Here is a 10,766-nt window from a genome sequence, read left to right on the forward strand (position 1 = left end):
AAACAATAAATAAATAAATAAATAAATGAATAAATAAATAAATAAAATATTCATATGTATATTGTTTTAATTCATAAGAATAGAGCTTTTCATATACAATGAAATTAATTAGTCTTCTCGACGTCTTCAATGGGTTCGAAGCGAATGAAAGGAACAAAAAACTAACACTGGCTAGGTCGATAATAAAATAACTTAGATTATTTACACAATCGTGACATGGACAATTCAGGTCAGAGTAAAAAATTCATTCTCACTTAGGGGTCAAAGTTCACATACCTGGACTAAACTGACACAAGTCGGACAGAGTAAATATCTCGTGATCTGTTACATTTAAATGAGTCAGACCTCAGACCACCGAAGCCAGACGTAACTTAACCTTTGTAATATTGCCCTTCGCATTATTGCTGTACAGTTTAGCACTGGGTGTAAGCACACCTAAAACTGAGGTGATTTCATTCAGGGTGGACTCGTAGAGTAATGCCACATCATGTCACGTTATGGAAACGAAGGTAAGGATATTATGGTTGAACGTTTTTAACTGGTGTACTGTAAATACTATAAGTATCACACTAACACTTTGGTCACGAGGAATAAAGCTATCGTTGTATCTTGTAGTATACGGGTATCGCAAGTTAACTTGACAGGTGTTCCATACAATTATGTGTACAGGACCAGACGACCAAAAACACCGTGTTATGTAGACGTTTCAGTCGTGATTATTTTAATGCAATTGAGAACAATAGTGACTAATTTGACAGACTCCAATTTCACGTACCTTCACAACACGTGATATCGTATATTGGCATATAGATCCGTTTAGTAAGTGGGTCAATGTTTACCCTTTGTATCGTCTGTATACTGGTATATATACCTGTTACACCTACAACATTCACGTCACAGACACCTGTAGGAATTCAATGTGACGCCATGTACATGTATTCGTGTATTTACGTGGCGAACGGGAAAGTTTTAAGAGGCAAGCCTCGAAGCAAGCTATACTAATACTTTCTCATTGAAATAACATAGTTTGATTTCGCAGGTACACATAATTATACCAGGCCGTCTTGTGACCTAGCTGTACACGGTACTAGAACTTCTTAACTGTCATAGGAACATAGAGGATACTTTGGAAAATCGTATTGTAGTAGGATGTTTTAAGATGAATAAACACTTTCACTATAGACAATGGAGCGGATTTTAAAATCTACCACGCCTGCAGTTTTTTTGTTGTCCCATTTCACACACAGTTGTCATATTCTACATAGTAATGATAATCATGTTGTCGGGGGGGGGGGGGGTTTATTTCTCTCACACATTACAAGTATCAAAATGTTCCAAACGCATTTTAAGTGAAATACAATGTGATGAGAAATAATGCAAAAATAAAATAAATTTTACTGAGTGTGCATTGAATATCTTCCGGAAATAATACTTAGTGTTCATTATGCTTCTCCCGTTAAATGTAAAACACTAACCAGCTTTGTCATTTTTAAACTAAGTTCATTCCACATGTCCTTCACTTACAGGTTCGGAGAACTCTAGTCTATGGCAGGACGGAGAGGCAACATTTTACACTGAGAGAATTGTCACTCACGTGAACAATCATGGCACTAAACGTTATATTTGTTGGTTTGGAACAACAGTAACACTGGTTATATTTGGTACCCTACTTTTGTTAATAAACACTGGAGTTGCTTTATACTGTTTAAACAAATACGGATTTTCCACCGCCGTCTGTGACATCGATTCGTCATCATTTCCCGCTATCGATGAACTCCGTGCCATCGCTGAAAGTATTGAGCCAGTGATATCTGTCTTGGTGGTCATTTCTGTTTTGGTTTATTCTGAAAACCCAACACTTCACTCGGCAAAATGCTGTTCTTGTCAAAATCTACCTAGATTTCGTTATCTTTGTAGGCAATATTGGTTCACGACTTACCTTTGCATGCTTTTTATTTCTTTCGGTTATCACTTCACCGTGTTTGTCCTGGATGTTGGCCATCACTGGGAGGGCGCCATAAGATACATCACCCTACCTCTTGGATTGACTGCATGGTTTGTGTGGATGGTAATGCTAAATGAACGTGGTGCTATGACAACAGTTGTCAGGGACAATTTACAAACAATGTCTGGCCTTAATAACGTGCAAAGGGACTCGCTATCTGGAGATCCTCCGGGCCTTTCAAAATTCTACAAGGTGTTGCTTATTTTCGCCGGAGCTACAAATTTTATTGAATTCCTGATCTACACAATTTACATCACAGGATCGTTTGCAACCATTCCTGCAACGGAGAAAAACAGATTGCTTTGGTACTTTGACTTTTTAGCCATGTCATTGACAACAGGACTAAGGTAATTCATATTTGGCATTTCAATTGTTTACCTCTCAGTACCATACCACATGTATTACAATAAACCATACCTCACTTCAAATTTGTCACGTACACGGTGATTATGTACCTATTATCAACCACCATTTATTTGATAAAGTGTTATAAATACATCTGATGGTTTACTAATTTGTTCAACGTCTAATTGTATCTAATTACATTGCAATCACGTATCAACCAACGATGTAGTCATTTCCTGCAACCGATGATGTGCCATAATTTATCTCAATACCTTTCTGCTTCTTTTCACAGGTTCAGTTTTGCGAGTTTCTTCTTTCAGATGTTGTACATTGGAGAGAAGAAATACAAACAAATAAAAGATCCTTGGAAAGATAAATGCCCTGATTGTAACACACACCAACCACTTACTGATATTACGTAGAAATACTGTACAACGTAGACAGTTGGGGGGGGGGGATTGGGATAAATGGAAACTTTGAGTACAACTTGAGAATGTTGTTAGTTTCGGCAAGTAAGCAAAAATGATGAAATGCATGAAACACAATCCTACTTCTGACACTGTAATAACTGTAGTTGTACTAATTCTTATAGAAACTAATGGTATGTGGTTGGCATCACATTAGTTATGACGTCACTCTAATCTCTTTGTTCAGTGCAGTGTTGGTATTTTATGTTACATGTGATTATTTGGTGGTATATATTATTGTGTACTCCTCTTTCAGCAACATAGCACTACTAAACAAGCTAATTAGAAGTTCTAATCCCAAATTCATTAGTAACATATTATTTGATTAGACCATAGACAGTGTTTATGATTATACTAGCATACTACACAAATTAAATAAGTGTGAACTATACTGGTGTGTCACGAAAGTAGATTTTTATAAATTAGTTCTCTCTCAAGCTATGATAAACCTATGTATTGGACTATTCCTGTATCTGAAGGGAAACCATAGTGAGCTAGAGTTTGTAAAATACCTATAAGTACACCTAGATTTTGTAAATAAAATGTACATTAAAGAATACATTCCAAAACAATAGTTTTAGTTTGTGTCTAAGTTGTTATGCTGAAAGTTCGGTTTCCACAGTAGTAAATACAGTGGTCGTGTTATCATGTCATAAACCTTCAGTTGTAACGATGGAATTTGTCACTCTGATGATATACCGCCACCTAGTGGTCAAAAGTAACAATGGCGTTCAATATTAGTTCCCTATTCACGCCTCACTAGGCATACGCAGTGAGTAGTCAATAGATTTCACGTCTTCTATTTCATCGTCATTATTCTCAATACTTTCCCATGGATCTTCGAGCAGTTTAAACTTCTTATCGCCGATGTATATCATTTGGAAAAAGTAATTCGCAAAATTATACCTGAAAATAAAATAATAGAGATTTAGAAAGACATGTATGATAAGTTGATTATGGAAAATGTTCATGTTATCGTTGTGGGTAATTATTCTACAAGGTATAATTCTCACACTTCTAATGAATATTTCGTTTCAACACAAGTATGTTCATGTAAAACTTTAACAATAGAATGTTCGACTCGTCATATAGTATATGTATCATACATGTTGTTAAAGTGGCCATATGGATGAGGATTTGGTATTTGTTTTGGATTTTTAATTTATAAAACAATTTTATCATGGCGTCCTACTTGAAAAACCAATGTGAAACGACATCGACCAAGTCTATGTTTGTAACTCAATACATTCCAAAAAGCTCAAAATGTGTGACAAGTTTGTTATTGTGCGTACAATAACAAACCTTTTTACACATTTATCAGTCTTTTACAATATATTGACAAATATGTATTGACTTAGTCTATGTAATTTCACATTGGTTTTGCAAGTAGGACGCCATGATGACATTGTTTTATAAATCAAAAATCCAAAACAAATACCCAATCCTCATCCATATGGCCACTTTAAAGTTGTCACATGTGCAAGTACACGCACATGGATTACTTTTGTTAATTTTGTGTTACCATGGTTACATGGAGTGTTGTAGTATTGTGTTGTTCAGGCCTATCAGATTTCTAAACATAGCAAGGCACGAATGTCGTATCTTACAATCACACCAAAATGTGTTGACTGTCGAAAGTCGTTCGTGCATTTTTTGCCTCCGGCACTCGCTGTTGCTATCAGTACTAGGTTATAGTATTGCTCCGGATCGGAGCGAGGCAAAAAAGGCACGAACGATTGTCGACAGTCTACAAAATGTCTTAGCACTGCACAATTGTTATGAAAAGGAACAAACGATATAATTATATACTAGTATAAGCTGAACCATTGAACAGAACTTACCAAGTGAAAAGCAAATCTTTATCGCTAGTAAAGTGCATTGCAAATCAATAAAGACCTACATTTATTTTTTTTACCTTAGTGCAGCAGTTAAAGACATCCCAATGATGTTTAGATACCACAGCAGCTTCAGATTAATTTTCACCGTTACCAAGGTTCCGGCTAAATAAACACTGTACAGAAGAAATTCCACAAAATTTGTCATTCCCGCAAACGCCAAGAGCGCTTTCTTAAGTTTTGGCAACCATCGAAACTCGGCCTCTCTGTCTCTCAATTCAGGTCGACATCTTTGTTTCCCGGTAACTGTTGTCATGACACCGAACTCGTTGAACGCAAGAATAAGAATGAACCACGAAGTTAGGCCAAATGGCAGCAAGATATACCGAACAGCGCCCTCTGGACTAGATCGTACGTTTAGAGCGAATGTACTGACATGGTGGATACATGAAACCGTCACCATCATCAAGTAGGACGCAAACCAATGTTTCCTAAACATATATTTCAACCCACATTTATTGAAAGATTTGCCACACATCCCAATTCCAGATCGAATTACAACAGTCCCAACTAGTAAGGCAGAATTTAAGGGTTCAAGCGTTTCAGCCACTGAGCGAAGTTCGTCTACAGCAGGGAAGTTCTGCGACTCTATGTTGCATATTGTTGTACAAAACCCGTAAACCTGTAAACAGTAGACAGCTATAAATGTATTGGTAACCATCAATAATGAACCAATAATTATGATAACGACCAGAGTTATAATCCAAAAGTTGTCAGGTATTTCTTGCCTTGTTTTTTTGAGATCCATCGCTAGAATCACAGACAAGTAAGAAACTTACTTGTCTCTTGTCTGTGGTAGAATACAGTAACTGTTGTTAATAGTTACATTGACTTTGTTGTACACTTCTAAGATACTCTTTTCACCCTATGTTATCTCAATTGCGATTACACCTACCACACATAGTTATCCTTCGCTTGTAGTTTGTCCTGTTTGGTTTGTCCGGGTCCTTAGCTGTACTTGTGTTTGGTTTGTCTGGGTCCTTAGCTGTACTTGTGTTTGGTTTGTCCGGGTCCTTATAGCTGTACTTCTGTTTGGTTTGTCCGGGTCTTTAGCTGTACTTGTGTCACCACCCTGTAACTTACTATTCAACCATCTATACAATATGACACGACGTTAATTCTGCTTGAAGACGAAAATGTGACAGGAATTACTTCTGAAGAATGGCGGGACAAGACTGAGAACGTTAGAACCTTGTCCAATACTAATTTCGTCTTCATTTAGAATCTTGTCCAATACTAATTCCGTCTTCAGTTAGAATATTGTTAATTCCACCGTCTACCAAGTCGAACACGAACTGTGCCTTAGTAAGATTCATTCTATCGCATGTGATAGTTTATTTGTTTGTATATATTATACGTTAGCACAGATAAATAATGTGGAAATCTATCCCAATGGCCTAGTTCTATAAATTTGGAATCCCATTAATCATATTACATTGGTTGATGTTTTGTACGACAGACTAAAATCAAACTAAAAGTGTACAGCTCTGCTACGCTTAGCATTTTTAACTTTGAAAAAGCTATGGTCCGCAGTTTACAAGACGTCTGAGCTTACGTACTAAAGCTCGCTGTGCCAAAACTATCTGTCGACGTCGACCATTAATTTGATGTTATTGCCATACTGTACTATTCAGCCGAAAGAATTTACCAAAATCGTATGCTAATGCTAATCCAAATTCTTCTTTCAAAAAAAACGAAGTACAAAATTTATGTTTTTCCGTCATATATACGTTCGTACTATGAACTTAGTCTATTGCAATGACGTATCTAGTTTAGCATCACCCTGGATATCACGATCTGTCGTCTAAAGATATCTGTTTTACACGAAGGATATACGACTTAAGTGAGAGAATTTCAACAGACAGTGAATTCAAAAAGCTAAAATTGTTTCATAGAAGAAGTGACGTTATTTGAAATGATTTTTCAGGCTAAGCTCAAACTCCTCGACTTTCCAATACACTACGATCCACTGTCAAATTACAAAATAATGTCAACTCCATAGACTTAGATATGGAACTATAAATACATTTTAAATAACAAAATACTCAAATTGTCTCAACGACGTTCAACTCATTCAACTGGCTTCCAATGCCCTCTGGATAGGACGAACAATTACCAAAGTTGCATTGAATGACCGGACTCGTATAGTATATATTCGCATCGACTTTCATAAAACTTGTACGACATGGGGATTTACTTAGAGTGAAATACCATGTGCAATCTTATAATCACGTGTGTATTGTTTTTATTTATTTCATAAGAATATGACTTTTCATACGTATATAATACACAATGCAATGATTTACACTCTCTTTAAATCTTCAATGGGTAGATGTAGATATAGATTCGAAGCAAGTGAAAAGAACAAAAACACTAACACTGGCTAGGTCGATAATCAAATCGTGAGAATGGAATGGACCATTCAGGTCAGAGTAAAAACATTCATTCTCTTAGGGTTAAAAAAAGTTCAAATACCTGGACCGAACTGATGCATGTCGGACAATATAAAATGTCTCGTGATCTGTTGCATTTGAATACGAGTCAGACCTCAGGCCACCTTTGTAATCTAAGCCTTAGCGTTACTGCTGTAGAGTTTAGCACTGTGTGTGAGTACACCTAAAACTAACTTAGTGATATCATACATTTCTGTATAGTTTAGCACTGCGTGTGGGTACAACTAAAACTAAGGTGATTCTATTCAGGGTGGACTCGGAGAGTAATGCCACATCATGTCACTTTATGGAAACAAAGGTAAGGATATTATGGTTGAAAGTATTTAACTAGTATAGTGTAAATACTATAGGTATCACAAAAACACTTTGGTCACGAGAGATAATGCTATCCTTGTATCTTGAAGTATACATTTGTCGCAAGTTAACTTGACAGGTGTTCCATATAATAATGTGTATAGGACCAGACGACCAAAAACACTGTGTTATGTAGACGTTTCAGTCGTGATCATTTCAATGCAATTGAGAACAATAGTGGCAGACTCCAATTTCACCTTCACAACACATTGATAACATATATTGGCATATAGAATCCGTTAGTAAATGTTTACTCTTCGTAGCGTCTGTATGCTGGTATATACTTGTTACACCTATAACATTGACTTCTCGAACACTGTACCATTAGACTACATGCTTATAATTATAATTGCGAGGTCAAAAAAATATGGGCCAAGGATAGCCTGTTTTGGCACCTGTAGAAGTTCAATGTGACACATGTATTCGTGTATTTACGCGGCAAATGGGAAAGTTTCACGAAGCAAGCAAGCTATACTAATACTTTCTCATTGAAATAACGTGGCTTATTTTGTCAGGTACACATAAATGTATCAAGCCGTCTTGTGACCCAGATGTATACAGCACTATAACATCTTAATTGTCACGGTTGCATAGAGGATACTTTCGAAAGCGGTGTGATTGATGTTTCAATTTGAATAAGCACTTTCACCATAGGTAATTGCTTCTCTCGCTAAATGTAAAACCCTAACCACCTTTTTTATTTTATAATGTGTTCAATTATCCCAAATAAGTTCATCCCAATTGTCCTTCACTCACAGGTACGGAGGACATTGATCAAGGAGAATCGACATCTACCTATACGGGAATTGACACCCAGGTGAACAATCGTGGCACTAAACGTTATATTTTTTGGTTTGGAACAACATTAACATTGTTTATCTTTGGTACCCTACTTTTGTTAATAGACACTGGAGTTGCTTTATACTGTTTGAACAAATACGGATTTTCCACCGCCGTCTGTGAAATCGATTCGTCATCATTCGACGATATCGACGAACTCCGTGCCATCGCTGAAAGTATTGAACCAATTTTATCTGTCTTGATGGTCATTTCTATTTTGATTTATACCGAAAACCCAACATTTCACTCGGCAAAATGCTGTTCTTGTCAAAATCTACCTAGATTTCGTTATCTTTGTAGGCAATATTGGTTCACGACTTACCTTTGCATGCTCTTTATTTCTTTCGGTTATCACTTCACCGTGTTTGTTCTGGATGTTGGCCATCACTGGGAGGGCGCCCTAAGATACATCACCCTACCTCTTGGATTGACAGCATGGTTTGTGTGGATGGTAATGCTAAATGAACGTGGTGCTATGACAACAGTTGTCAGGGACAATTTACAAACAATGTCTGGCCTTAATAACGTGCAAACAGATTCGCTATCTGGAGATCCTCCGGGCCTTTCAAAATTCTACAAGGTGTTACTTATTTTCGCCGGATCTACAAATTTTATTGAATTCCTGATCTACACAGTTTACATCACAGGATCGTTTGCAACCATTCCTGCAACGCAGAAAAACAGATTACTTTGGTACTTTGACTTTTTAGCCATGTCATTGACAACAGCACTAAGGTAATCCATATTTGGCATTTGAATTGTTTACCTCTCAGCACCATACCACATGTATTACAACAAACCATACCTCATTTCAAATTTGTCACGTGCACAATGACTATATATGTGCATATCATTAATACTTGTGTCATCACCATTTGATAAAGTGTTATAGATACGGGTGAGGGTTTACTATTTAATGTGTTCAACGTCTAATTGTTTCTAATTACATTGCAATCACCAACGATGTAGCCATTTCCTGCAACCGATGATGTGCCATAATTTATCTCAAAAACTTTCTGCTTCTTTTCACAGGTTCAGTCTTGCGAGTTTCTTCTTTCAGATGCTGTACATTGGAGAGAAGAAATACAAACAAATGACAGATCCTTGGAAAGAGAAATGCCCTGATTGTAACAGACACGAACGTCTTACTGATATTACGTAGAAATACTGTACAACGTAGGCAGGAATTAGAGTCATTTAAATTCTCTAAAATACATTCATCGGGGAATTAAGAACAAACAAACAATTTACACTTGTGAACAAAGCATGCTGAAATACTACATTTTTGTTTGTTTTTATTTGGGGGGAATTGGGATAAATGGAAACTTTGAGTACAACTTGAAGGACAAGGTTGTTAGTTTCGGCAAGTAAGCAAAAATGACGAAGTGCATAACACACAATCCTACCTCTGACACTGTGATAACTGCAGTTTTACTGCTAGTAATTCGTATAGAAACTAATGATATGTGGGTGACGTCACATTAGTTATGACGTCACCCTATTGTCTTTGTTCAGTGCAGTGTTGGTATTTTATGTTACATGTGATTATTTGGTAGTATATATTATTGTGTACTCCTCTTACAGCAACATAGCACTGCTAAACAAGCTAATTAGAAGTTCTAATCCCAAATTCATTAGTAACATATTATTTGATTATACCATAGACAGTGTCTATGATTATAAGTGTGAGAAATAAGTGTGAACTATACTGGTGTGTCACGAAAGTAGATTTTTATAAATTAGTTCTCTCTCAAGCTATGATAAACCTATGTATTGGACTGTTCCTGTATCTGAATGGAAATCATAGTGAGCTAGAGTTTGTAAAATACCTATAAGTATACCTAGATTTTGTAAATAAAATGTACATTAAAGGATACATTCAACAACAGTAGTTTTAGTTTGTGTCTAAGTTGTTATGCTGAAAGTTCGGTTTCCACAGTAGTAAATACAGTGATCGTGTTATCATGTCATAAACCTTCAGTTGTGACAATGGAATTTGTCATTCTGATGATATACCGCCACCTAGTGGTCAACAGTAACAATAGAGTTAGTTATGTTATTACTAAAAAAGACTTTGAACTGTGCGTGCGTTATAACCTATGTAAATCGTGATAAACCTTGCTTTGATGTAAGCAAAGACAGTGGAGAGGAAATTGTCTATGATATAAGGCAAACGCTCAATAGGGAACTTGCAAACCCTCTATGTTGAATGTTGCATCATGGGAGATATACTAATAAATACTAATGAATTTGTTATTGTAAACAAAACTGTTCAATGCATAGTTACCCCGACAATTGTGGGAGGTTTTTTTTCCTTGCGGTGTCGGCACATAGGTACTGTGCACAGTGGTAGAAGTAGTCAAGTTGATATGTTGATTCTCTGTTAGAAAATAAACAATTGAAGCCA

The 10,766-nt window shown here is 36.4% G+C and overlaps 2 protein-coding genes across 2 annotated transcripts; both read left to right on the plus strand.

Moving 5' to 3' along the window:
* The first annotated feature begins 356 nt into the window (after positions 1 to 356).
* Positions 357 to 2,785, plus strand: LOC144449616 (uncharacterized). The gene is made up of 3 exons (XM_078140188.1): positions 357 to 509; positions 1,527 to 2,352; positions 2,643 to 2,785. The coding sequence occupies exons 1-3, from the start codon at positions 488 to 490 to the stop codon at positions 2,770 to 2,772; spliced, it is 978 nt and encodes a 325-aa protein (XP_077996314.1). The 5' UTR covers positions 357 to 487; the 3' UTR covers positions 2,773 to 2,785.
* Positions 2,786 to 7,203: 4,418 nt separating this feature from the next.
* LOC144449490 (uncharacterized) lies at positions 7,204 to 10,108 on the plus strand. Its single transcript, XM_078140031.1, has 3 exons — positions 7,204 to 7,463; positions 8,278 to 9,094; positions 9,392 to 10,108. The coding sequence occupies exons 1-3, from the start codon at positions 7,442 to 7,444 to the stop codon at positions 9,519 to 9,521; spliced, it is 969 nt and encodes a 322-aa protein (XP_077996157.1). The 5' UTR covers positions 7,204 to 7,441; the 3' UTR covers positions 9,522 to 10,108.
* The last annotated feature ends 658 nt before the right edge of the window (positions 10,109 to 10,766 follow it).

The sequence above is a fragment of the Glandiceps talaboti genome, chromosome 18 (assembly GCF_964340395.1).
Source record: "Glandiceps talaboti chromosome 18, keGlaTala1.1, whole genome shotgun sequence".
Taxonomy (NCBI): domain Eukaryota; kingdom Metazoa; phylum Hemichordata; class Enteropneusta; family Spengelidae; genus Glandiceps; species Glandiceps talaboti.